The sequence below is a fragment of the Arvicola amphibius genome, chromosome 12 (assembly GCF_903992535.2).
Source record: "Arvicola amphibius chromosome 12, mArvAmp1.2, whole genome shotgun sequence".
Classification (NCBI taxonomy): domain Eukaryota; kingdom Metazoa; phylum Chordata; class Mammalia; order Rodentia; family Cricetidae; genus Arvicola; species Arvicola amphibius.
This window is the reverse complement of record NC_052058.2, coordinates 88,152,845-88,180,585: the sequence shown is the minus strand read 5'-3', so window position 1 is coordinate 88,180,585 and position 27,741 is coordinate 88,152,845. Positions and strand designations below refer to the sequence as shown.

The 27,741-nt window shown below is 40.6% G+C and overlaps 1 protein-coding gene across 2 annotated transcripts in view; it reads left to right on the top strand.

Moving 5' to 3' along the window:
• Positions 1-20,844, top strand: part of Nucks1 (nuclear casein kinase and cyclin dependent kinase substrate 1) — a 30,180-nt gene extending 9,336 nt beyond the window's left edge. Inside the window, exons 2-7 of one of the 2 annotated variants that reach the window (XM_038349512.1) lie at positions 3,884-3,933; positions 6,978-7,083; positions 9,578-9,633; positions 13,572-13,724; positions 14,298-14,444; positions 15,669-20,844. In XM_038349512.1, the coding sequence (XP_038205440.1) occupies positions 3,884-3,933; positions 6,978-7,083; positions 9,578-9,633; positions 13,572-13,724; positions 14,298-14,444; positions 15,669-15,868 (712 nt within the window). In that variant the 3' untranslated portion in view covers positions 15,869-20,844. Of the gene's footprint in view, positions 1-3,883; positions 3,934-6,977; positions 7,084-9,577; positions 9,634-13,571; positions 13,725-14,294; positions 14,445-15,668 lie in introns of both variants that reach the window. The other variant, XM_038349510.1, reaches the window with a different exon arrangement.
• The last annotated feature ends 6,897 nt before the right edge of the window (positions 20,845-27,741 follow it).

The window sequence follows — 27,741 nt, the reverse complement described above, 5'->3', positions numbered from 1 at the left end:
GTATAGAACTCCAGTTGACTTAAATGGTAGAAATTGGTATAATTCAATTGATGTCTTGTGGCTAGAGAGTGGTTCAGTGATTGAGGGTACTAGATGCTCTTCAGATGACCAACGTTCAATTCCCAGCATGATGGTGGCTCACAACCATTCAAAAAAACTCCAGTTTGAGAGGATATGATGCCCTCTTCTGAACTCTAATTAAAAAAGAAAATGCCACCGGCGGCAGTGGCACACACCTTTAATCTCAGCACTCAGGAGGCAAAGGCAGGTGGATCTCTATAAGTTCGAGACCAGCCTGGTCTACAAGAGCTAGTTCCAGGACAAGCTCCAAAGCTACAGAGAAACCCTGTCTCGAAAAACCAAAAAAAAGAAAAAAAAAAGAAAGAAAATGCCTAGTCTTCCCAACCTAAAAGGAAACTGGAAAGCTACCAAAAAACTGAAAATAAGTTAACATGGAAGTAGGGAGATAAATATTTATTGGATAACCATTATGTATGTAGCACTAATTCTCAGGACACTCTTGAGTGAGTAGCTTTGTTTTAAGATTTATTTCGTTTTGCTTTTAATTCAGAGGCAGATAGGTCTCAGTGAGTTGAAGCCATCTAAGACGCTGTCTCAAAAAACTAAATATATATATTTATATATACAATTATAAATATTTGTTTGTGGATATGGAGTCCAGAGGAGTGAGTAGGATTCTCTAGAGCTTGAGTTACAAGAGTCGTGAACCTCTTGCTGTGAGTGGAACTGGTCAAGAGCCACTTCAGCCACTGAGCCATGTCTCCATCTAGTAGTTTGTATTCTTCCTGTTTTACAGTTGAAAAACATGGTCAGTGAGGGGGAATCCCTTACTTAAGGACATAGAACTACTTTGTGGCAGAGCCCTGACTCAGTTTAGTTCAGTCATCTGAGCTATGTTGAATTATGTTGTATTTGCTTACGTTTCTGGTAGTTATTGTTCAACTGAAGAGTTAGTTCCACTTGGCATTTAAATAACAGTTTGAGTCTAGGGCTCTCTGCAGCTCAGTCCACCTCAGACTCTTGACCTCCCTGCCTTCCGCTTCTTAGGAGCTGAGATGACGGGTGTGTACCACCATGTCTGGCTGTAGTAGGATTTTTTTTTTTTTTGGTTTTTCGAGACAGGATTTCTCTGCAGTGTAGTAGGTGACAAGACTTTTGTCTTGGCGAGGAATAAATAGAACATTGCATGACCTGTGCTTTAGTAATCCTCCTCTTAAGTGTTAGGCTTCATCTTGTTGTTTGACAAGAACAAGTTCATTAAAAATGTACTTTAGCCCTAGTACAACAAGCATCCAAGTTCCTTATATAGAATGCTGTATGTGACCTGTGCACATTCCCCTACATATGTCAAAGTCAACTCCAGATTTTACAGTTTTTCGTAGTGTAGTGATGAGCTGGGGGCAGGCCTGCTTTTCATCCCGCCCTGCTCCCGGCCACCGGCTAGCTTATGCCCCGAAATGATTACACGGAAACTGTATTCTTTTAAACACTGCCTGGCCCATTATTTTCAGCCTCTTACTCATCTTGACTAACCCATATCTAATAATCTGCGGTGTTTTACCAGGAAAGATTCAGCATGTCTGACCTGGTGGCTGGCTCCATCGCATCTCTCTCCCTGAGGAGAGGCACAGCAGTCTGCCCCAGAGAGGAGAGGCAGGCAATTGTCTGAGCCATCTACCTCATCTCCTTTTTCCTGTTCTGTCTACTCCACCTATCTAAATCTTGCCCTGTCAAAACGCCAAGGCAGTTTATTAGCCAATGAGAATCCTCCATCATCGTAGAACAAAGCAGAAGACAGAATTCCATTGGTTAGGTATGATGGTACCCATCTGTAATTGGAACAGGGGCAGTAGGAGGAGTCTGAGTTTGAAGTCAGCTTTTGTTGCATAGTGAGATTCCTGTCTCAAAACAAAAAGCAAACACCCAAGTTAGGCACCCTCACAACCATCTAACTCCATTTCCTGGGAATCTGAGAACTGTTCTCTCTGGGTACCAGAATACATATGGTATGCATGCACATACATAGATAATGTACACATACATTTTTTAAAAAATCCCTTTTTTATTAAACTTTTTTTCCCCCACAAGAAGCCGTGGGACAGACACTCGGTTCGCACAAGCAGCACACGCACAGACATGACACACGGGATTCTAACTTGCCGACACACACGCGCACGCACTCGCGCACCCTACACGATGAGCCACCGCGCGGATCGCTTCTCTTTTTTATTAAGATTTATTTATTATGTATACAATGTTCTGCCTGCATATACATCTGCACACCAGAAGAGAGTACCAGATCTCATTATAGATGGTTGTGAGCCCCCATGTGGTCACTGGGATTGAACTCAGGTCCTCTGGAAGAATAGCCAGTGTTCTTAACCTCTGAACCATTCTCCAGCCCCATCTTTTTTTAAACATCTTTGACTATAGTAAAAAAAAAAAAATCTTCTAAGGCTTAATCTTATCATAATTTGGGAGCATTATAACATAACTATATCTTAAAAACTGGAGCTGGAGAGATGGCTCAGAGGTTAAGAGCACTGGCTGCTCTTCCAGGGGTCATGAGTTCAATTTCCAGCAACCACACGGTGGCTTACAACCATCTACAATGGGATCTGGTGCCCTCTTCTGGCGTTCAGGCAAACATGCAGACAGAGCACTGTATATATAATAAAAATAATTTTTAAAAACTTTTTTGTGCTAGGCAGTAGTGATACACTCCTTTAATCCCAGCACTCAGGGGCAGAGAAGAGTGGATCTCTGAGTTTGAGGCTAGCCTAGTCTACAGAGTTCCAGGACAGGCCCTAAAGCTACAGAGAAACCCTGTCTTGGGCAACACTTTTTCCTAGCAGTAATTTTGTTTTATCAAGTATAAATATTGTGCATATAACAGTAAAAATAAAACACACGTGCACGTGCACATACCAAAAAAGGGGGGTATGACTTTAATCCCGGCATTTAGGAGGTAGGAGCAGGTGGATCTCTGAATTATAGGCCAGCCTGGTCTACATAGTGAGTTCTAGGAAAACCAGGACTACACGACAAAACTGTGTCTCAAAAACCAAGAATTAAAAATAGCAGCCAGACATGGTGTCAAATACCTTAACCCTAGTGCTGGGGAGGCAGAGGCAAGAGAATCTCTTGAGTTAGAGGACAGTCTGTGTAAGCAAGTTCCAGAACAGCCAGGACTATATAATACAGAAGTGGGGAGGGGGCTAAAATAACACTTAAAATTTTCGCCCATGAATGTATATGTATTGTAGTTAACTTTTAACTGATTTCTATTAATCTGTGTGCTTATCTCATGAATGTACTTTCCATGCTGCTTCTCTGCATCTTTTGGTGACTCCACATTCCACCCTTCTACCCAGCATCCTCCTAGTCTGGTTCTCCTGCCCAATCTCTTCCTGCACAGATATAACCAGTGAGAGTAATACATATTTGCAGTGTATAAAGATTGTTTCTGCAGCAGTGTATAATAGATGTATATGGAATGTCTGTGTATAATGAATACATGCGGTGAATGGCCCTGGTTTCCTGTTCTGTTTTTGGGGAGGTAGGGAGTATAAAGCTTGGGAAGAGCAGTGTTTATGCTGTCACTGAGGTAAGTGGTAGAAGTTGGAGAGTTGGTTTTGTCTGTTTGTTTGGATTTCTGTTATTGTTGTTTTGAGGCAGGGTCTCACAGAGTTTGCCTGACTTCAAATTCATATAAATCTGCCTGCCTTTCTCTCCCAAGAACTGGAATTAAAAGCATGCATCCCTGGCCTGAGAACTACTGTTTGTAAAACTAAATGTGTATTCTGGTGTCTTAGAAGTCATACTTTTTTTTTAAATTACCTATATTTGTCTTTTTCTGCAGAAATAGAAAGGTCGTTGATTACTCACAGTTTCAGGAATCAGATGACGCAGGTATGTTTTTATTTCTACAGTCTTGCTATACTGACCGAACTGTCAGCTTGTGTGCTTTCTGTCATGCTTTTAAAGGTCTCTTATTTAAAAGTACCCAGTGATCTGTGTCAAAGAAAACAATGTGAACTTGCCCATTTTCTTTGAGATAAGGTCTGTTACCTAGATTGTCCTTGAACTCAAATGCTCTTGCCTCACATTTGTAGGGTTGCAGGTGTGTGCCACTATGCCTGGCGCTCAGCTTTTTCTGTAAATCATTGAAGTAAACACCTGATTTTTTTCTTATCTGGTTTTAGAATCCAAAGGTTAAATGTCCAGTAATTTGCAGTGTTTATTTATATAAAATACCCACTGCTAGCTAAGCTCATACCACTTAGGAACCTGAGACAGAGCACATGAACCCAGAAATTCCAGACAAACTGTGATATTGCAAGACTCTGATTCAAAAACAAGAAAATTGTGCTATTGTTGCAGTTATTATCACAGTAAAATCTGTGCCTAAGAATTTATGCTGTTTGTATAATGAAGTAAGATGGGTCTTTTTATTACCTTATTTTACTTGAATATTTTATTATTTTATGTTTTGAGTGTTTGCGCCTGTGCACCAAACTGTATGCCATCCTGATCAGATCCTGAAACTGAACTTACTTCCATTATGTGCTGCTGTATGGGCGCTGGAAGACCAACCAGTGGCTTTAATAATGTACCCTTTAGGAAGGCTTGGAAGATATGTAGAAGAATTAAAAACATAAATATATGATACATATATAATTCTATCTCTGAAGTAATATAAAAATCAATTACTTGTACTACATGCCAGGAACTGTTCTAAATGTTTGTGTTTATTTAATAGGTTATTTTTTGGAGCAATACTGTTAGGAATCTTCTGTTTCATTTTACAGCTAAGGAAACTAAGCATAGTTGATACTTAGGTCCCTTAGTTGACATGTAGCTGTTTGACCTTTTTCTTTTTGATTTTCATTTTTTTAAAATGTAGTTAATGAACAGCAATATATGACTCAGCAGGCAAAGGCCCTTGGTGCCCAGCCTGACAACTTGAATTTGATCTCCAGAATGCAAACGGTGGAAGGAGAGAACCAGTTCCTGCAAGTTGTCCTGTCTTGTACATGCACAACCTGGCAGGCATGCCCACACACACAATAAATGTTTGGTGTTTTTTTTGTTTTGTTCTTTTAATGTGGTAGAGGGATCATTTTTGATTTTTCAAGACAGGGTTTCTCTGTTGAAGTCTTGGCTGTTCTGGAATTCACTCTGTAGATCAGGCTTGCCTCAAACTCACAGAGATCTGACTGCCTCTGCTTCCTGAGTGCTGCGATTAAAGGCACATAGGCATAGGCATGCTTGATGTTTTCTTTTTCTTATTTTTTATTTTTAAGAAGCAGAAGATGGTACACTCGTTAAAAATATATACTGCTGTTGCAGAGGACCTGAGTTCAGTTCTCAACATCCATTAGCTCATGTGCACACAACCACATACAGCCTACACGAACACATAATTAAAATAAATATTGCTGATAATGGTTAGGATATTCTGCTAAGGAATTCATAAAGAATCCAGAAACTTAAGAATTGCTGAAGTCCCAGAAGACTAAAGTTTTAGGTATCCAGTGTGTATTATATATTTGTTATTTCAGTTTAAGAATAATTTGCTTGATCACGATATTATGTTATGATTGTAGATCTTAGGTTCTTTTTAAGATGTTTATAATAAAACTATTACTACAATTTTAAGTAATTATGAAGATGTTGAAACATGGGAAAATCATAAACTAAATGGAAATGGTATTAAATGACAAGCTATGGTGTAACTGGATAAGGTGTGTATATAAGAACTAGATAATAATATGTGAAATGGGATTAAAATAGTTTTCACTTGTGTGTATATGTGTGTGATACGTATGTGTATGAGTGTGGGCACAAAGGGAGATCAGGAGAAAACTTTTGGGAGTGAGTCCTCTCCTACCATGCCTTCCAAGTATCTAAATCAGGTTTCAGGCTTGTGCAGCCAAGTGCTTTTAAGTTCTGAGCCATTTTGCTGGCCCTCTTTTAATTATTTGTTTTTGTGGTACTGAAGAGATAGATCCCAGCCTCCTGCATGTTAGATAATAAATATTTCTAGCCCCGATTTTTTATTTTTTTTACTTGTATTTTTTTTTAATATTTATTTATTATGTATACAATATTCTGTCTGTGTGTATGACTGCAGGCCAGAAGAGGGCACCAGACCCCATTACAGATGGTTGTGAGCCACCATGTGGTTGACTGGGAATTGAACTCAAGACCTTTGAAAGAGCAGGCAATGCTCTTAATCTCTGAGCTATCTCTCCAGCCCCTAGCCCCAACTTTTTAAAATCTACTTACTTATTTTGGTTTTTTTTTTGAGACAGGGTTTCTCTGCAACTTTGGAGCCTGTTCTGGAACTCTCCCTGTAGACCAAGCTAGCCTTGAACTCACAATCACAGAGATCCACCTGCCTCTGCCTCCCAAGTGCTGGAACTAAAGGCATGCACTACTACCGCCCGAAAGCCCCGATTTTTTTTTTTTTTTTTTTTTTTTTGGTTTTTCGAGACAGGGTTTCCCTGTAGTTTCTAGAGCCTGTCCTGGAGCTAGCTCTTGTAGACCAGGCTGGCCTCGAACTCAGAGATCCGCCTGCCTCTGCCTCCCGAGTGCTGGGATTAAAGGCGTGCGCCACCACCGCCCGGCTAAGCCCCGATTTTTTTAAGAGTACTTTTTGTTTGTTTGTTTTGCCTTCATGTACATCTGTGTACCACATGCATGCCTGGTGTTTGTAGAGGCCAGAAGAGAGCATTAGATCCTCTGGAACTAGAGTTGTGGGGTGCTGGGAGTCAAACTGGTTTGTGCTCTTAACCACTGAGCCATCTCTCTAACTCCCCTTCTCCCTTTAATTAAAGAAACCATGAGGGAAATCTGGTCCTATTTATTTAAATAGCATGAGGAGTAATGTGTAATTTCAGCATGTAAACATCATAATCTAATTAACCAAATTTGAAAAATTGCTTGTTTAGATGAAGATTATGGAAGAGATTCAGGCCCTCCTACTAAGAAAATTCGGTCATCTCCTCGCGAAGCTAAAAATAAAAGGCGATCTGGAAAGAATTCACAAGAAGACAGGTAGGAGGCATCATTGTTTTTATCTTCCTAATTACAGTGTCAGAGCTCCAAAATGAAGGCAATCTGAAGTGGGTGAAGCTTTTATGTGCAGTCTGTTTCATATCGTGTAGGCCATGCTTCTAGGCTTGTGGGTCAGCCTCTTCTCCAGAAGCAACTTGGTCTGAACTCCATCCAGGATGGATGTGATCTCCATCCAGGAATCTTTTTTGCTGCTTCCTCAAATTTAAGAGCATGAGCCAAAAGAATGTTTTAAGTTTGTAATTTGTTATCTAAAGTTGGTATTGACACTTCATTGTGATGATCAATAGCAGAACCATAACTATAACTAAACCTTGTGGAATTCTAAGCTTTGAACCCTGTTGAATTTTACTCTAAAAATGAGTCTATTGTTCAAGTAATCATTTTAGATACTTAGCCTCTCCTTTTAATTTTTTATTTTTGTTTGTTTGTTTGTTTGTTTGTTCTTGTTGCGGTGCTAAGAATGGATGCAGGACCTTACTTGTGCTGGGCAAACATTCTGCAACTGAGCTATTCATCTTCAAACTTTTCCCCTTAGTTTTACAAATGTGTTCACATAAATTGCAATTTAACTATAATTGAGAAAAGGATGATAGAATTTTTCTCCTGGTTTTCAAAGTGAACACACACATTTCCTAGTATATAACTTTAAGACTTGATGAGGATGGTGATGATAAACTTTAAGACATGATGATGATGAAGGAAAGAATATTAGTGTCAGGCTGTGTTGTGCTTTATGTACATTGTCAGTTCTCATAACACTTTTATTAGGTTGAGGAGTTCAGTGAATAGCAGGAGGTTAACAAGCAAATTGACCAGCAGATTTTGAAACCATACCTGGTGGACCTCAAACTCCACTTTTAACCATCAGTCTAAGACTCATGGAGGCTGGAGAAATGGCTCAGTGGTTAAGAGCACTCACTGTCTGTTCTAGAGTGCCCACGGTCCATTCCCAGTATCCACATAGCAGCTCATTACTGTATGTAATCCTAGGTTCAGGGGATCCAATGACATCTTCTGGTCTTGATGGGCACCAGGCACACATTTGGTGCACAAACAAGTGCAGACAAAGTACCCATACACATGAGATAATAATTTTAAAAGAAAATAAAGACTCTTAGGATATTAAACTCGCCAGGCAGTGGTGGCGCATGCCTTTAATTCCAGCACTTGGCAGACAGAGGCAGCCTGAAGTGGGTTTCAGGATAGGCTGTAAAGTTACACAAAGAAACCCTGTCTGAAAAAAGAATATTAATATAAATGTATTCATTTACCAAGTAGTTTTTGTTTGTTTATATACCTAACTTCTGATGTTTTTAGTAGAGAATTTCAGAGATGTGGTTTTGAGAAAATAATTCAGTATTATGTCTTTAAGAAACAGTTAAACGTCTCTCTTTTTTAAAAAAAAACATATTCACTTACAGTTCTTAAATGTGAACCGTTTGTGGTTTGTTTACATTATCTTATCAGTGTCTATATCTGGCCTAAAGTTTTTCTTTGTTTTTTGGTCAGGGGCAAGCAGGATCTCAAGAGTGTAGCTCAGGCTAGCCTTTAGGTTGATCTTAAACGTATAACTCAGTGTCTTGTTGAGTTTTCTATTCATTTGTACTTAAAAATTGAGTTTTGGGGGCCTGGAGAAATGGCATACTGGTTAAGAGCACTGAATACTCTTCCTGAGTACCTGGGTTCAATTCCCCGCACCCACGTGGCAGTTCATAACTGTCTATAACTCAAGTTTCAGGGGACCCAACACCCATGGCAAAACACCAGTGTACATCAAATAGAAATAAATGGAAAAAAAAGTTTTAAAAATTGAGCTTTTCCCTGACTTTGCTCATTGAAATAGCCAGCGAAAAATCATACACTTGATCATAAGTTAGATTTATAAACTTTCCTTCATTGTCTTTTGTTTCTGAATTTTGTTTGTTGTGGCCCTGGGAATGATTAGACTGGGAGCCTTGCTGGACCTTTGGGCTTTTTGTTTGTTCAAGATACTTACTCCCTTTCCTGTTGAGTCTTGGGACTCAGTTTATTTTTCCATGTGGAGTACAATCACACCTATTCACTAGCATCCCTGAAGATAAGGGAATAATGAAGCAGTTTCATTCCTTAGTATCTGTGTTTGAACTTTTTTGGGTTTTTGAGACAGGATTTCTCTGTGTAACAAGCTGTGGGTGTCCTAGAACTTAGAACACATCCTGTAGATCACGCTGGCCATGAACTCACAGAGATCCTCCTGCCTCTGCCAACCAAGTGTTGGGATCAAAGATGTGTACCACTACACCCAGCTTAAGGTCTGTTCTTTAGTTCTGGCAGACCTAAAACAGACTATGTAGCCTATGATGGGTCGGAACCGATTGATGTCAGTCCTCTTGTCTGAGCATCCTTACTACTGGAATTATGAGTGTAGCCACTCAGCCCGTCGATCTTTGATCTAAGTCTTAACAAATATTTTCTTTTTGTTTTTTCCTTACAGTGAAGACTCAGAAGAAAAAGATGTGAAGACTAAGAAGGATGATTCTCACTCAGCAGGTAAACTGTGTTTACTGCAGTAGGAATAATTTATATACTCTTCATTTATTAAGAAGTTTTGGGGGCCAGGCAGTGATGGCGCACGCCTTTAATCCCAGCAATTGGGAGGTAGAGGCAGGCGGATCTCTGTGAGTTCAAATACTGGAATTACAATACCATTTCTATCTTTACCCAGGTAAACATTACTCTCCATCTTTATGGTTTTTTTTTTTTTAAGTATCTACAGGTTATGTTCATGCAAAATTGAGGTTAAAACCTTTTTATTTTGGTGGCTGTCGAGATGGCACAGTGACTAAGAGCACTAGCTTCTCTTCCAGGGGACCAGGATTCAATTCCCAGCACCTACATTGTACCTTACATCTGTCCATGACTCCAGTTCTAGGAAACCTGACACCCTCATACGGACATACATGTAGGCAAAACACCAGTTCACATTTTAAAAAACTGAAAACTGTCTTTAAAAATATTTTACTTAGCCAGGTGGTGGTGGCGCACTCCTTTAATCCCAGCACTAAAAAATATATATATACTTAGTTGTTTGAAACAGGGTTTCACTATGTGAATGTGGCTGTTCTGGAACTCATTATATAGACGAGGCTGGCCTCAAACTCTGAAGAGATACAACTGCCTCTGTTTCTTCAATGCTGGGATTAAAGGTGTGTGCCCAGCTGCTGTGCAACTTTTATAGGAATAAAGAAATTACAGCAAGTTAAGTATATGCCAATTGAAATAATAGCCGTAGAAAAAATATTTTGCAAAATTTTTTGATTAAAAGAATTAATATGAACCAAGTATATTAGAATATATCTTTGATACACCAGCATCCCAGATGCTGAGACAGGAGAATTACTGTAAAGTACAAGGCCAGCCAGGTGTTGAATAAGAAGATCTTGTCAAAAAATTATAGAAAGACGAGAGATGGCTCAGCAGTTATATAGTGTGCTGGTTGCTCTTACAGCAAACCTGAGTTCCGTTCCCAGCATTTATGTCTGGTGATTTACAGCTTTCTATATTCCTTATTGCTTCTGGCTACTTTAATTTTAACCAGTATATGCCTCCTTTGTCTTCTTGAATGTCCCTTTTCATGACTGCTGTTGAACAAAAATGTAAAAGGTAGACAACAGTCTGCTAAATTAACTCTATTGACATGTTTGCCTTCACTACTACCTAAATTGTACTATCTAGTGACCCAAAGATAATGTAATGTGCTTTGGCATTCATTTGCTTTGTGAGCCCTAATTTAGATTTCTTTATTAAGATTTTTAATACTTCCAAAATGTATATGACTGTACTTGTATTAAGCACAACTCTTTCCAACTCAGTTTAGTTTAGGCTCTGCCATAGTCAACTTTATTCTCTAATTGTCTCTAGATGAGATCTGGCACTAGAAATAGTAAATATTAACCACGAAGGGGAGAACCTTACATACAAGGCCCCAACCATAGTTGAGGAACTTTTTTTAAAAATATTTATTTATTTATTATGTATACAATATTCTGTCTGTGTGTATGCCTGCAGGCCAGAAGAGGGCACCAGATCCCATTACAGATGGTTGTGAGCCACCATGTGGTTGCTGGGAATTGAACTCAGGACCTTTGGAAGAGCAGGCAATGCTCTTAACCTCTGAGCCATCTCTCCAGCCCAGAGGAACTCTTTGACAGTTAATAGTTACTAGAAATTGGCCACTGGTAGGTTGTCCATGGTCTATTAGAAAGCCACACACCCTTTCATGTATTAATAGCACTTATTGGTCTTACTGGTTTATTAACACATGCATACCATGAAATTAGGACGGATATGTGTTGGGAGTGAACCAGGGGCGATAAGTTGAGTAGATGGGACCAAATGCATCGCATGTATATTTTTATTCACAAAGAATAAGTAAAAGGTGCTGTTTGGTTTTTTTTGTTGTTGTTGTTGTTGTTGTTTTTAGCATTTCTAGACAGGATTTCTTTGTGTAGCCTTGGCTGTCAGGTGCCACGCTGCTTGAACTCTTTTTTTTTTTTTTTTTCCAGAAGAAAAAAATGGGCCATGCAAGGCTTCAGGGACTGTTTTAGAAGAAGTATAACAGCTAAACCTTTAGGGAAGCCTAAAAGTTGAGTAAAGAGCTCTAAGTAGAGACCGGCAAAATCAAGCTTAGTCTAGAGCTGGTAGGCTAGCAACTTGGCCTTTAATTACCTGACTAAATAACTATTGATGAAACAATTAATTTATTGTAGTGTTTGAGAGTAATTTTTATAAGCTTGGCCTTGGATCTTTAGCTAGCTCATCTAAATGTACTTCTAAAAATTTTTCCGTGCCTGTCTCTAAATTGAAAAGGTCACCCAATCCATTGTAAGGAGGAGTAATTTAGCATTGTTGTTTATGTGTTTTTTATCTTAGGATAGAGATAATTGGAAGGCCTCCTTACTGCTTCTATTTTAAAATATTTTTTTCTCACTTTGGCTTCTAAAATCAGTAAACATAGGTTGGCATGTAACTGATAATTTTAGGATTAAACAGTTATAAATCTAAGTGTTCATAGTTTAATTCAGCTTTGTAGTTTTAAAAAACTACATGCCTATGCCAGGCATGATGATTAAAAAGCCGGCAGGTCTCTAATTTTGCGGGATTATTTTCTTTTTAACGCCTTTATTCTTTGAGATTTCACATCATGCGTTCCAATTCCTTTCACCTCCCAGTCCCTCTATATCCTCTTCTCATCCTTGCAATGCCCCTCAATGAAAATATAAAACAGCAGCAAACCCTTTTGCTTCTCTTTCTTTCCTGCCTCACCAATATATCCTCATTTGTCCTGGTGGCATTGGGGTCTCAATCTGCATATAGTATAGCCTTTTGTCTGTTGCAGGAGGAGGCCATTTGTTGGTTCCCAGCTGCTCAGCCCTGAAATAATCACACAGAAACTATATTATTTAAAACACTGCTTGGCCTATTAGCTCTAGCTTCTTGTTGACTAGCTTTCATATTAATTTAACCCATTTTCATTAATCTGTGTATTGCCATGAGGCTGTGGCTTACCAGGAAAAGTTCTGTGTCTATCTCCAGTGGGGCTATATGGCTTCTCTCTCTGACTCTGCCTCCTTTCTCCCAGCATTCAGTTTAGTTTTCCCCACCTACCTAAGTTCTGCCCTATCAACAGGCCAAGGCAGTTACTTTATTAGTCCCAAGTAGTATTCACAGCATATAGAGAGGAATCCCACATCATTTGTCCTATCAGCTTTACTAGCCAATGTTCATTGCAATGAGTCACTGTCTGGTTCAAGATAATTTCTAATACACCGTCATCACTGGGTCCTCACCAGAACTTCTCTTGGACTTATATGGCTGCATCAACTCTTAGAGATCCTGTGAGTATTCTGCAGGACCAGTCCCCTTCACCTACTTCAGCAGGTCCGGGGGCGAGGGGGGAGAGTAGATGTTAGGTTGGGCCAACCCAAGGCCTAGCTGTGGGCCTGGGTGGTAGCTGAGCTGGTCAATTCAGGTCACTGGAGTCACTAGCCACAGGTGAGGGGACAGAAGTCTACTCCCCTTTATCTATGCCCTCAGGGTCAGTTCACCCTTACAGGGGTGCAGCCATCTCCTGACTGCAGGGGCCAGTTCTCCTAGGGTCAATTGAAGGGCTGATCTGACTCATTATGGTCTTTTGATTTCATCTCCAGTGATTCCTAAGGCCCACTGAGGTGACACAGGACACAGATCCCAGCTACACGGACCCAAACATGGCCCTCAGTAGCAACCTGAGACCAGACGACCTCTGCCTCTGGGTGGAAGCAGTGGCAAATGCTGAGATTAAAGGCGTGTGCCACCACCTGGCTACTTTAAGGAATTTTTAAGGATAGGTTTTATTCCTTTCTGAATGAAGTTAAGCTGCTGTTATATCCTCTGTACGCAGATGTGAAATTTTTTTGATTGTTGTATCACAATAACTTATATTGCAGATGACAGTGAAGATGAAAAAGATGATCATAAAAATGTACGCCAGCAACGACAGGCAGCATCTAAAGCAGCTTCTAAGCAGCGAGAGATGCTCTTGGAAGATGTTGGCAGTGAGGAAGAGCCAGAAGATGACGATGAGACACCTTTCCAGGAGAGTATGTACAGTTACCCACTGTTTAGTCATTTGTCTAGGCGGGCTCTCCTGTAGCCCATGTTGACCTCAGTTGTGTAGTTGAGGATGACCTTGAATTACTTACTGATCTGCCTGCACTACCTCTCCCAGTTTTATGGAGAAGTGAGGCTCTAACCCAGGGCTTTGTGCACGCTAGGCAAGTACTCAGTCAATTGAGCTTCATCTCCAGTTCCGGTCCTTGCAACTGTAGATTATTTTGGTATTTTCTGAGATACTAAATATTTGCATCCAGTCCTTTGCATCAGGCAGATGCTACCTGTTAAAAGATAGAACTGTGCAGCTGGGTGTGATGGAACATACCTTTAACCCAGTAAATCTATCCAATCCTGAATCAAAAGGATTTTTTTTTCTACTCTAAGATATTTGTATCCATACCATACCTATCCATTCTACAGTGGGCCAAGGGCAGCTCCAGCCAAGTTGGTATTGTAACTCCTTGTTGAATCCAGTCTTTCTCAGCACTCTTTCCCTTTGTTCACTTGGAAGGATGTATACATTTAAGTTGGACGTTGAAATTCTTCTTTCCTCTCAGAAGATTCTGGCAGCGATGAAGATTTCCTAATGGAAGACGATGATGATAGTGATTATGGCAGTTCAAAAAAGAAAAACAAAAAGATGGTTAAGAAGTCCAAACCTGAGAGAAAAGAAAAGAAAATGCCCAAACCTAGACTAAAGGCTACAGGTGAGGCCCATGAAAGTAGAAACACATTTCTGCCTTTAAAATTTTTAAGGACTAAACTTTCTCAACACAGATTCTTCATTAGGCCTCAGCATTGGCCTTGTATTTGATAGAAACCCAAAGGGCTTTTACATGTGTCTTTGGTCCCTTCAAGACTACTGGAGAGATGGCTTGGTGATTAAGATGATGACTGGTTTTCCAGAGAAGCCAAGTTCAGTTCTGCAGCAACATCGTGAGGCTAATAGCCATCTGCAACCCCAGCTGCCACTGCTGGCTACTTTAGGCACCTGCATATGTGTGCATACCTACACACAGGCAAACACAATTTAAAAAATAAATCTTGAAAAAAATAAAAAGAATGGGCTGACAAAATGGCTCAATGATTAAGAACACTGACTGTTCTTCCAGAGGACTTGGGATCAATTCCCAGCACTCACATGGCAGCTCACAACTGTCTGTAACACCAGTTCTAGGGGCTCTGACATCCTCTTATAGGCATGCTACAAAGTACCAGTGTGCATAAAAATGAATATTCAAAAGAAGAAAAAAAGAGCCTGTGAGCTAGGCCTGTCAGGCATAGTGTTCCTCACTGTGCTCATAGTGCTGACTGCTTTGAGGTTGGTCCCAGCAGTTAGGGAAGGTTCTCTGTTCTGGCAGAGTAAAACAGTGCTGACAGAAACAAAACCACCATTGATAATAAGGATTTATCTTCTGAGTTTTCAAGGGTTCTGTCAGGTACTTTCCTAGTTGGAGCTAGTTTGTTAAATTAGAAGTCTAGATTCACTTTATTCTGGCAGACATAATTTGTGAATTTCTTGTTTTAAGCTTTTCATACTGTAGAGGATGGTGGAAGTCCAAAAACTATTTGGTTCCAGTTTCTGCTCAGAATGTTACGTTATCCTCTTAGGAGTAATATATTTTTATCTGTGGACTCTATTTCTTAGTGAGGTGGGATTATTTTTTATACTTACAGACTTTTTGAAGCTGTTTTTAATACTTTCCTTTTATTTTGTGTGCATTGGTGTGTTTGCCTGCATGCATATGTGTGTGAAGGTGTGTTGTTGGAGTTACAAGCAGTTATAAGTCTTCATGAGGGTGCTGGGAATTGAACTAACCGCTAAGCCATCTCTCTCTCTGTCTCTCTCTCTCTGTAGCTCCTGTAGCTGATTTTTTTCAAAGGCATTTTTTTCTCTTTCTGTCTCCAAATTGTTACTTTCTGTATTTCAGTGACGCCAAGTCCAGTGAAAGGCAAAGGAAAAGTGGGTCGCCCCACAGCTTCAAAGGCATCAAAGGATAAAACTCCTTCTCCCAAAGAAGAAGATGAGGAAGCAGAAAGCCCTCCAGAAAAGAAGACTTCTGCTAGCCCCCCACTTGAAAAGTCTGGAGATGAAGGGTCTGAAGATGAAGCCCCATCTGGGGAAGATTAAAAGTGATGTTTGGGGAGAGATTTTATTCAAAAAAACAAAAAAGGAAACCTACGTAGGACACGATTGGGCTGTGGCTTGACTCATGGGCTTTCAGTGCTATTTCATTTGTCTAAAATACTGTTTCTTTCTATATCTATCTCTATATTTATCTCACTCTCAAAACCAGTGTATGTTGAAATGTTTAAGTTGCCATTTTGTCTAATGGTCTTTTTTTTTTTTTTTTTTTTTTTTTTTTTGCCAATCCCTTCCTCCCCTTCTCCCAATGAAAGCCATGTCAATTAACCACTGGGTTGACTGCTTCATCTTTGTATTTTTAGTGGAGGTTAAGAATCCCACGGCTGTAAAGCAATAAGATTTGAGATGGACGCTATGGAAACTTGCTTTTTGCTAAAGAATAGCAACTTGAACAGTAATCAAAAAAACTAGAAAGATTTTAGTTGAAAATTATTGTTCTTTCTTTTCCTGTACTTTTGACAAACCAGTTATAATTTACCATGAGCTTATATGTCTAAACTCTACGTGTCAAAGAATCATGACTCTAAACTTAACTGATGAGGCAGTTGGGAGGTGAACATGAATTCTGGGCTGTTAACTCGGACCTACTCACATTATCTCCTGGGTGTGGAGGGAATACTCTTCCTGGAGCTTTTCTGGAAATGTGGGCTTTCTTATTTTGTACTATGTTATTCTCAAAGAGACTCAAGAGCCAGTGGTTCTTTTGTCTCAATAACAGTCCTTTTTAAAAATGGGCCACCAGAAGCCAAAATCATTTTTAATTTCGTATTTCATTCATGTTTTCATTGATTCATGTTTTTTTAAATGTATATATATATATATATATATCCATCCTGTTTTTTGGATAGAGTTTTACCAATGATCAGAAAACTAAACAGAGATTCCCTAGAGTTTGGATGACAGGCTGAGTGTACACCTCATGGAGCGTTTCTTCACAGGCTGATGATGTTAGAGTTTTAAGCAAATAAAGTTTTGAGTTAATGTGAAACTCAGATACAAAGGATTGAGATTCATCCTTTATAAATACAGGTAATTGAAGTTCTTTTATGTTATAAATGTGTTTTCAAGGGCCCATGAACCTTGTCGGTTTTGTTTGGGGATAGAATTGATTTCCTTTTGATATTTAAATCTTTTCTTCATAGTAGCATACTATGATATACATCTCACAGCTTTGTCCTGCTACTTCAGAATCTCGCAGTTCAACCATGGAATACTGTTTTCATTACTGACAGCATGGGATGTGTAAAATGCTGCTTCCATCCTGTGGAATTGTTTTACTACTTCTTCTGACCCCTCCTTTCTGTTCGTGTTTCTCAAAGCAAGAGCCTGAGCCTCAGGATGAGTGAACTGTATTTTAGGGTGCCGATGTGCCACTGATAACAGTCTAGAAACAGAGCGTCAGGACATAGATCTATAGGTTTGATCCTCCACAGTCAGATCCCATGCACCAATAGAAGCAAAACTTAGGGGTCCTATTACGCTACTAAATTAAAGATTTAGTGGAATTAATTTCTGTATATTTTTCTGCACTTAAGCTAAATTTGCTCCTTCAGTATTCTGCTTTTGTGTTTTTTAAGTGACATGTTTGTCTCAGACAAGTCATTTTCTTATAGGTGTTCTTAGGACGAAGGGTTATTTAAGAAATATTTTTACTCGGGTTTTTAAGACACTTTAAAGAACATTCTTAGATCTGCTTTAAAATAAATAAATAAATAAAACACCCAGTGGCAGAGAGTCATTTCAACCCTGCACTGTTAATAAATGAGTATTAAATATGGCCAAAAATAGAGACTTGAACATAAGCAGTTGCATTGTTGTATTGTGTAATGGAATAGTTGTGAGCTGTGTAGTGAGGTATTACAGATATCTGTTTGCTTTAGTGGGCTTGCTCAGGTACCCATCCTTAAGCAAAGAGGAGACTCACCATCAGTTTCCACCAGGATCTCTCTCTCTCTTAGGGGTTTACAACTCAGTCTTACATTCCTAGTGACATTTGGGCTTTTCTTAGGTTACGTTTCATGAAAATTTGTGGATAGGGTCTCCTTCAACTTTAGCCTCAATTTTTAAAGTCTCTTTAGTATATTAATCTGCACTAACATCTTTGATTTTTATCTACCTATAATTGAGAAACAATACTGTCTTGTAGATTACTTGTGTCTGTTTGGGCTTCTTGTTTAGCTAATTAATTAGATTGAATATATTTTCTAATCACAGGCTGATTAAGTTGATTGGTTCTCAAGTGAGCACACAGGCGCTGAATGACCTTTGCATTCACGTTTTTTTAGTTGTTTGTAACACTGGTCATCCTTCAAATCATGCATGCAAATAGGAAGACATTTAATGTGACTCAACTGGAAACAGGTGCTTAGCAGTTAGGTCTAATAAAGACATCTGGATAGGTCACAGCTATAAGCCCTTAATGACTGGCCCTTTGCATCTCCGTGGCTTACTGTCCGTTCTCCTTTTTTTCTGTCTCTCTCCCCTGTGTGCCTATAGTGAGGTGGCAATGTATTCACTGTCTTGCTTTGCAGTGCTCAGGAAATGGGGATGTTCATTTGAAGGTGCTTGTCTGTTACCTAACCTCTTCTGGGTTTACCTCCAACAGATTATAGCAGCTTTGCTGACTAACACTACATTCTAGTTCTCTTGAGGCTCTTTTTAAAGCCTTTCTCTTTCGCAGCCAGAAATGGTAGCCTCTGTCTCACCCAGTGGTACTTACTGCTGCTTTTAACCCTCCACCTCAAATAGATTTGGAGAGGGGACCCAAAGGATATATTTTAAATACCTCCCACTCAGAATCAACCTTAAAAACTAATGGTAGGATATTTCTTCTAAAGTGGTAAGAGAATCCTCTACAAATGCCTTTTCTTTAGTAAACAAAACACAGCATTTTGTGTACCCCAGGCTGCCTCATTTAAACTCCTATTTGTTTTTTCAGAACAAGTTTTATTTCAGTCTTACTTCTTTTTGATACTGTTTCAAATATCATTTTCTTCCAAATAACAAATCAGTAATGGGTTTTGAGGTTATAATCTAGTAAGATTTTTAATAGATATAGTCAGCTAAACTTGACTTTTTCTTTTAAGCATGGAGCATGGTTTTACTATGTAGCCTGGCTGAGAGACCTCCTACCCCTTCCACTCTTAACACTGCTGGGAATAATGCCGCCATGACAGGTGACACTTTTTTAAGATAGGTTTTTATTTATGAAAATGCAGGTGACAAGTGGACTTTTGGCCTACAGGTTGAGAGAGGAGAATCGTGTAAACAAACTCAGGTTTAGGGCTGCTGCAAGAGCAGAATTTAGAAGCAACAAATCCTTGTTGGTGTTGTGGAGTGAGTGCCTGTTAGAACAGTTCTCTTTACCTGTAGGATCGGAAGCTACACTAAAAAAGTTCCCACCTGTGAATGGGTAGGAGAAAATCCAAGGTAGGCTCCTCATGGTATGTAGATAGAGGTCAAAACAAGCAGTGCAGGCTTCCTGCCAGGGGGTAGGGAAAGTTAAGCCACGGGCTGCTCTTGAGGGTGGAGTATTGTCATTTTTTCTCTGGAGGAAGCTGCTAAGTTACTTGGTAATGGGGAGTTTGTTTTGAGTGTCGGGATGTCAAGCTGTCAGTCATGTTCCTATTTCACTCTCACTTTCCTTCTGTCTTAGAGAACAGAATACATGATTCTGAATATCAAATCCATGCATTGTACTTTTGTTTAAAGCCTAATTAACAGTGGTGCTGATTGTAATAACCACTATGGGGAGAGGGTCCCATATGCCTATCTGTTGCCATGCCAATGAGTAACTGAACCAGTGACACCAGTGACATCTGTTTGAGCATGCTCTATATGGCTGTAGAGCACCACAGTTGTGCAGACACTTTGTATATCGGGTGAGGGAGGGTTTTCTAGATTTGGGGGGAGGGTAAATTGGACTTTTTTTTCTTTCTTTTTTTGGTGGGGTGGGGAGTATAGTACTCAGTCATGCCCTAAAAATAACATGTATAAAATCCTGAAGTGTGGTGTGGGTGTGGGTATGTGTGAGTGTGTGTTTGTAAATGTCTAGCAATTAAACCTTTATCTCTGGAAGTTAGTGAATTTTTTTCCTTTTTTCTCTGGAAGTATTTGTTACAAGATTTGTAAATAAGAGCTCTACATAGTTTACCATGAACATGTTGCAGCATACATGCTTCAGTCCTACAAGGCATGACTTGCCAGGTTACGCAGCAGCCACAATCTCAGTAATTGTTTGCTTTGATTCATCTATTAGACTTCATTTGCCAGTTCTAAAAACTCCCAGTCTTCCTCGATATTAGTCCTTAATCTTTCATGTTCTGAGCAGGAAGGGTCAGAGAACTAGCCTATCTTAGGCTGTGGGCTGAGAGCCAGGCATCCTTTTTTTTCATGTTGCAGTGTGGCTAGACACATGATCAGACATCAGAGGGTTGGGCATTCTTGCAATACCTTAGCAGTGCTGAAATAGGCAGCATGGTACTAAGGAAGTTAAAGTTTGAATGTAACCACTTATTTAAAGTTTTCTTTAATTTAAATTAAAGTTGAAGTGAACATGTTTTTGTTGACCATGTTTGTGAATTACAGATGCAACATGCATTGGTAGAATCGTGTGATGGTCTAATGTGATTCTTCATTTTCACATCTCTCAGTCTGTATGTATCTACATAAACAAAAAGAAACTCTTGCTTTGCTCTGATTGGAGGATTTCCAGGACTGCTGTCTTCTCCTGAACTTCATTTTAAGTGCGTGTATCCTTTGCTTGTATTTTGTATTAAAAAAAAAAAAAAGGAAAAAAAAGGAAAAGAATCCTTATTGTTGAGCATGTTGGCTTTGTCCCCTTTATTTTTTTCTCTTTGGGGGGACATATGAAGCAAGTTATTTTCTGTATCTTTTTCTTTTATAAACCTTTTGGTTTGTTTTGTTTTAAAATGGCTTTATAAAAGGGCTTTTGTAACCCAGATGTGTGCTATGTGTGCTTCTTGAGATATTCAAAGCAAATACACTGCCTCTTGTGCAGCAGTTACCTTGGCCTATAACTACTCATCTGACTTGAAGGGTGTACAGCTGTTTCCCAAATTGTTTAGTGACCACCTGTGTCGAAAAAGGAACACTCATCTTGCCTCAGAAGTCTGGAACATTGAAAAAGACTAATAAGTTTTGCTTGATTGGGAGGGGTTAGGTATGTGGGAATTCCTAGTTTGCAGATCCCTAGTTTCTTGTCTCCAGAGTGAGAAGGGCGATTAAAGTTCAACAATCAGATGTATAATGAAAGTTAGTGTTTTTTATGCTCACAGAACACATTTCTGTACAGTGCCAAACACCCCAGAACTACATGTCATCTTGTAACAGTACCAGACAAGCTATTGACATAATCTCGTTCTCAAGAAAAAGTACCCTTTCCAAAGGTAAAGAACGATAGACCTGTCAGCAGTGTGCTGGGATGGGAAACATGGTGCATGATCCCTCTTTAGAATTGGTCTGAGACCACCTATTTGGGCATTCCCCCCCAACTTTTTCTCTCACTTGCGAGTTGAAATAACCAAATGTTTGCTGTAACTATTATGTACATGTTTAGGTAGGGTCTCTAGCTCTGGCTGTCTTAGAAGTCACACTATAATAGGCCACGCTAGCCTTGAACTCATAATCACCTACCTCTTTCCTGAGTGCTCAGATTAAAGGTTTGCTTTTTCTTTGACTGGTTGGTTTTGGTTTTGGCTTCTCTTCCTAGCCAAGGCTGTCCTAGAATTCACTCTGTAGGCTAAACTGGCCTCAAACTCAGATCTGCCTCCTGAGTGTTGGGGTGAAAAGCGTGAGCCTACCACAGCCTGGCAAACTATTCTTACTGGATTACAGATTAAAGCTGGTTTCTGTAGAATTTTTAGGGATTTATGTGTATGGGTGTTCTGCCTGCATGTATATCACATTCATGTGTGTGCCTGCTGAGGTCAGATAAAGACAAGTTCTTGGATATCCAGAGCTACATAATAGACCTTGTGTCAAAGTTGGCTTTTGAAAACAATCAGCTTGACTACACAGTTGTCCTCTGCCAATAGAGGGCAGTGTTAACACAGCCTGTGGCGTGCCTGCTCTCTCCCTGGCTCATTTTCAGATGCTGTGTCTGTCAATCAGCACAGCCTGCCACCTCTGTTACAGTCTGTGATCAGTGTGTCCATTGGAGCATGCAGCAGTAATCTTCAGGGTTTTAAACAGGAAGTAGGGTCTCTTGATTTATGCATACTTTCTCTTGTGCTGTTCCCCACATAGAATTCTGAAGCTTAGCAGACAGCATCCTGAAATGAATGTGTGCACTGAGGTTTCAAAACTCAGTTGTGAACTCTTGGCCCAGTTTTGAAACAAGTGTTGACTTTTGCAGCTGTCCTCTATTCTGAAGGTGTCAGCACTGACAAGTATTCATACAACAAACACAGAATCCTGTTCTTGAAAAAATGTGGTAGCTGGCCACTCCTTGATCTTGATGGCATGTCTCTCCTCTATTCTCTCAGCCCAGGGGACAGCTAACCATTCTGACATGCTTTAGCTGGGCCACTGCCAGGAAAAATGTGTGCTCCCTGTTTCAGTAGTGAAGTTCTGGACAAACATTGTGGAATACAAGCTGTGCTAATTCTGTGGACATGGAGCTAGAGGGTATAGCCAGGGTTTCCAACCTAGTAAAGCAAATAGTTACTTTAAGTGTGATAACAAAATGTTAGAAATGATTGTTTGCCTTGACTTAGTGCTCTGCGCAGGCACTGGAATGACGATTTATAAGATATCCAAAGAACAGCAAGAAAGTGTGTGTATATGTATACGTGTGTAATTAATCGGTAATGTTTTAAAGTATGACTGGGAGTGTGTGTACACCCATATATACCCTTTCTGTTCAAGCATATAAGAAAGACACCTCTAGTGGTTAAGAACATTGTTCTTTTTCTAGAGGAACCCAAGTTCCCAGCACTCGTCAGTTGGCTCAAAACTGCCTGTAGCTTGCTCCAAGCGTCTGTACTCATGTGCTCCCTCATGTGTTCTTTCTCTCTCTCTCTCTCTCTCTCTCTCTCTCTCTCTCTCTCTCTCTCTCTCTCTCTCTCTCTCTCTCTCTCTCTCATGTAAAAACAAAAAATAATTTATTTTAAAGACATCAGTGGAGTTGATGATGGTGCATGCCTTTAATCCATATTTAACTCAGGAGGCGGAAGCAAGCAGATCTCTGACCAGCCTGGTCTACAGAGCCAGTTCCAGGATAGGGCTACACAGAGAAACCCTGTCTCCAAAAGGAGGGAGGGAGGAAGGAAGGAAGGAAGGAAGGAAGGAAGGAAGGAAGGAAGGAAGGAAGGAGACGCCAGGCGGTGGTGGTGGGCACGCGTTTAATCCCAGCACTCGGGAGGCAGAGGCAGGCGGATCTTTGTGAATTCGAGACGAGCCTGGTCTACAAGAGCTAGCTCCAGGACAGGCTCCAAAGCTACAGAGAAACCCTGTCTCACAAAAGAAAAAATGAATGAGAGCAAAAGAAAAAAACCATTCATTGGCTGAGGTGGAGTGTTGTGTCTAAATGTATTTTCCCCATCTTGGGCAGCAACAGGAATAGGTTGTATGTGTTCCTGACTATAAGAGACCAGGGCAGGTGAATGAAGTTATTAATCCAAGAAAAATGATGGTTTAATTTTAGGGGAGCCAGGCAGCAGTAGCTCACGCCTTTAATCCCAGCACTCGGTAGGCATAGGCAGGCAGATAGTTCAAGGCCAGCCTGGTCAACAAGAACTAGTTCTAGGACAGGCTTCAAAACTACAGAGAAACCCTGTCCTGAGAAACCAAAACAGAAATTTTAGGGGAAAATGGCTACCAGTTTGTAATCATAGCCGATGAGATACATAGTGAGAGGTGATCCTTACCCACATGTATCTGAATATTTGGTGAAATACTTAACCACAAGTAAGTTTTGAAACACTTTAACAGAGACCATGCGGACAGTGGCACTTCTCAGACCCTTGTTCTGCGCTCTGCAGTTTGCTCGTTTATGTATTTGAGCGCTCTGTTTACATGGACAACTTTATACTGGAAGAGGACATCAGATCCCATTCTAGATGGTTGTGAGCCAAAATGTGATTGCTGGGAATTGAAGTCAGCTCCTCTGGAAGTGTTCTGAGCCATCCCTCCAACCCAGCAGTTCACTGATTTAACCTGAGTAAAAATACTGAGCACAGAAAAAAATAAATACATGATTTTACTGCCAAAGTAATTAAAAATAGTGAAGTAACAAAACTCTTATGTAAGACTCAGTTGACATTCTGTTTATTTTGTTGTATTTGTTTTGTTTGCCTTTTGAGACAAGGTCTTACTTAAGTAGCCTTGGTTGGCTTGAAATTCTTTTTGTAGACTGGGCTGGCCTTGAACTCAGTAACCCACCTATTTCTGCCTCCTGAGTGCTGGGATTAAAGGCACGTGCCGCTACCACACCTAGCCCTGACGTTGTTTTGATCTTGGATTGTCACCTGGGAAGTGGTACCCTAACTTTGTATCTACTGCGTGTCTCATCCCAACTATAGGCCGAGTGTTTTATGTTTCCTCCTGCTTCTGGCCTTATTTGCCACCATTTCTTGTTTCCTTCTCTTGTTTTTGTGAATGACCATTTTTTTCCATAGGTTTAGATTTTTCTGAGACAACTAACATTGTTTAGCTATGAACCAGTCCCCTGGATGTGGATGGGGAGCCAGCTGTTCTGTAGAAAGCTACACAATTGGCCTGAGTACAAGATAAACAGCATTTCCTTGTAAACCGGGAACAATGTAGAGCTTAGATTCCAAAGCTCTATTGTGAATGCTGATCCGGCTTCAGGTATGCAGGATAAAGACGGTATCTAGTTCAAGAGTGTGGGTATTGTCCTCGACCTTGCACAATGGGTCAGTGTTGGGCCATCAGCAAAGCAGGTCACCTCTCACACCCAGTATTCCTTGATTCTTTCCCCACCCACGCTCTTGGAGCAATAAAGCCTACTTCTTACCCTTCTTTAGAAGTCAACACTGTTGAGCAGTCTGAGAAGTAGGCACTTGCTCTGGGAAACTTAAGAGTGGGTACACACCTGCAATGCCAGGCAGTGGGAACAGCCGTTCCTAGAATGCCCATTCCTCAGAATTGGCAGGCAGTTTTTATTGACTGGAAATTATGGCTACTATAGTCTAACACACTAGCTGCAGGCGCACGTGCATGTGCACACACACAAAACAACTGAGTGGTACATCATATTTCTTGACAAAAACCAGCTTAAGAGCAGTTTAGGTCTCCGAATATTGACATGTCCGACTTTTGTCTTAAGGAACTAAAGCTCAAGATAGACAACTATATTATCCCAGGGAACTGATCTAAGCGGCACAGAAAACAAGTATTGGGGCAGTGGAGCCTCGCAGGGTGCGCATGATTTCACACTCCCCAACACATACACACCTGTCACTCAGCGAAGTTTTGTGGCTGGGTTTTTGTTGTTGTTGCTTTATGGCTGATCTTTTTTCTTCTCAACTTAGTAGCTGTTTTTTGGTTTTGTTTTCTCAGTTTTGTGACTGATTTTGGTAAGTCAGAAGAAAAGTTTACAGGAAGATCTTGGGCAAGTCACTGGCCTCTCCACCCTTCCACTCCCCTGCCTTCTCCTACAATAAGGATAATAAGGGACTGTTTCTTTACTTCAAAGGGACATTGTAGCACAAGAGAGGCTGGAGCCCTGGCAGGCTCTGTCTACACACCATTGCTGGCGGCATTGTGAGCCACCAGCATCACACAACAACAGCAATGCTAGTTATCTCCCCGCAAGGCATCCTGGAGTCTAAAACCCCGCTCCTGCAACACGAAGCCTTGAGCGCTGTCTCAGGGATAAATGAGTTATTTATTAGTACGAGCACCCTTGCAAAAAGGTAATCTTTAACAGGCCCACAGTAGGATAGTTCTAAGAGAAAGGGTGACAGTGGCTCCAAGTCACCTGCGCTAACTACTGAGTGGAGTCTGGGGTTTTTCCTTAGTGTGACTACAGGAACTATTGGTGTTCATCTTTTCAGCTTCTTATAAGAAAAAGGAATTTTACCCAGTGATCCCAAACTGTATTCCTAGTTATTAAGTACATCCAAATGGGAGAATGTTGGTCTGAGTCTGAGATTAGCGGTGGTGGCGCACGCCTTTAATCCCAGCACTCGGGAGGCAGAGGCAGGCGGATCTCTGTGAGTTCGAGACCAGCCTGGTCTACAAGAGCTAGCTCCAGGACAGGCTCTAAAGCTGCAGAGAAACCCTGTCTCGAAAAACAAAACAAAAAAAAAAAAAAAAAAAAAAAAGAAATCCTTGTCAAGTGATGGGGTAGAGTTCACTTGCTGATCATTGTGTCGTGTGGGGTCCTGGGTTCAATCCCCAGCAATGGGGGGAAAATGGCATGGTTTTGGTATGTGAAATAACCATGTTTTGGTGTCTTTGCCTCGAATTTAAAGGAAGATACAAAAGTGGGTCCACAGTCCGTGGCAGAACCATTTAACTGATGAAGTGTAATGCCCCATGTTCTCAAATACTAAAACCTCGCGAAAAATGCTTGTTCTGGAGCACAATCTTGAGTCCCTTTATGACTAATGGTGTTTTGGCAGCTGAACGCAGAAGCAGACTGCAAGATGGATGCCTTCCTCCCCACGAGTTCTTCAATCTGCAGGGAACAAAGACCCAGTTTCAACAGATAGGAAAGCATTTGGTCTATGTCTGTTGGGCAATGCCCAGCCTATATACATACTCGGTTAGTCAGGAACCTGTTATCACATAATCAGCGCTTCCATCAGATCAATGTAAGCATCATCTGTGTTTTTTAGACAGATAACTCCCAGAAGTCCTAAGTTCCTCTTGTGTTATCTGGTTGTTCGTTTTGGCTTTAGTCAAATTTTCAGTTTTCTCTGCTCAGTTGCTATCACTGAGTTCCGTTAGTGTGCATGACACACGCTTCCCCTCGCTAGACATTTGGACAAGTGTCAGCATTTAAGGTCATGAGAACTGTATTTTTGTTCCCACTAAGAGTGTGGTAGAAAAAAAAAAAGCTGAAAACTAGGATAGTATTCTTCTCCCAGGCTTAGCTCTCTCCGTTCTTTTAGAACTGATTCTCAGGTTTTAGTGTTTCCTTTTCTTTTTGAGACAGGTCTTGCCTCAGACAGTAGCCCAAGCTGCCTTGGCCTCCATAGGGCTAGAATTTGGGGGGCATGTTACCAATTCAGGATAAAGTTTGGAACTTACGTATATTCATCTCTTCTAATCCATGAGGCCAAGCAGAGCAGTTGGGGAGTGAAGTATTAAGGAAGGATGCTGCAAATTGATACTCTGGCTGCCCATAGAAGTACTTTATATCAGGGCTGTCCAAGCATGGCCCTGGCCAGTGGCCTCAACCTTAGCTGGAAACTGGTCTGAAAAGTAAAGTCCTGGGTGCTGCCTTGACCTACTAAATCCCAAACTGGGCATAGGACCTAGCAGTTAGGGTTTAACAACTCCAGTGGATTCTGATAGCCACTTCCAATATAAAGTACACCCAAGAATCAACTGAACTAAAATTGCACCATTTCCTCCTCCATCCTCCCCCTGCTCCTCTTCACCACCCCCACCGCCTTTGCCCTAGTGAGGTTACTGACACAGGCAGTTACAGTATCATGAGCTGATGGTTTGTTTAGCAGCACCAGTGAAATCTTACCACTGCATCTTCATTTACCATTCCTGGCAAAAGTTTTACTCATTTTTTATTATGTGCGCACATGCCACCCATGCATATGGAAGTCAGGGGACAACTTTGTGGGGTTAGCTCTCTCTCTCTCTCCACCTTTATATGGGTTCTGAAGCTTGAACTCGGGTCCTCAGGCCTG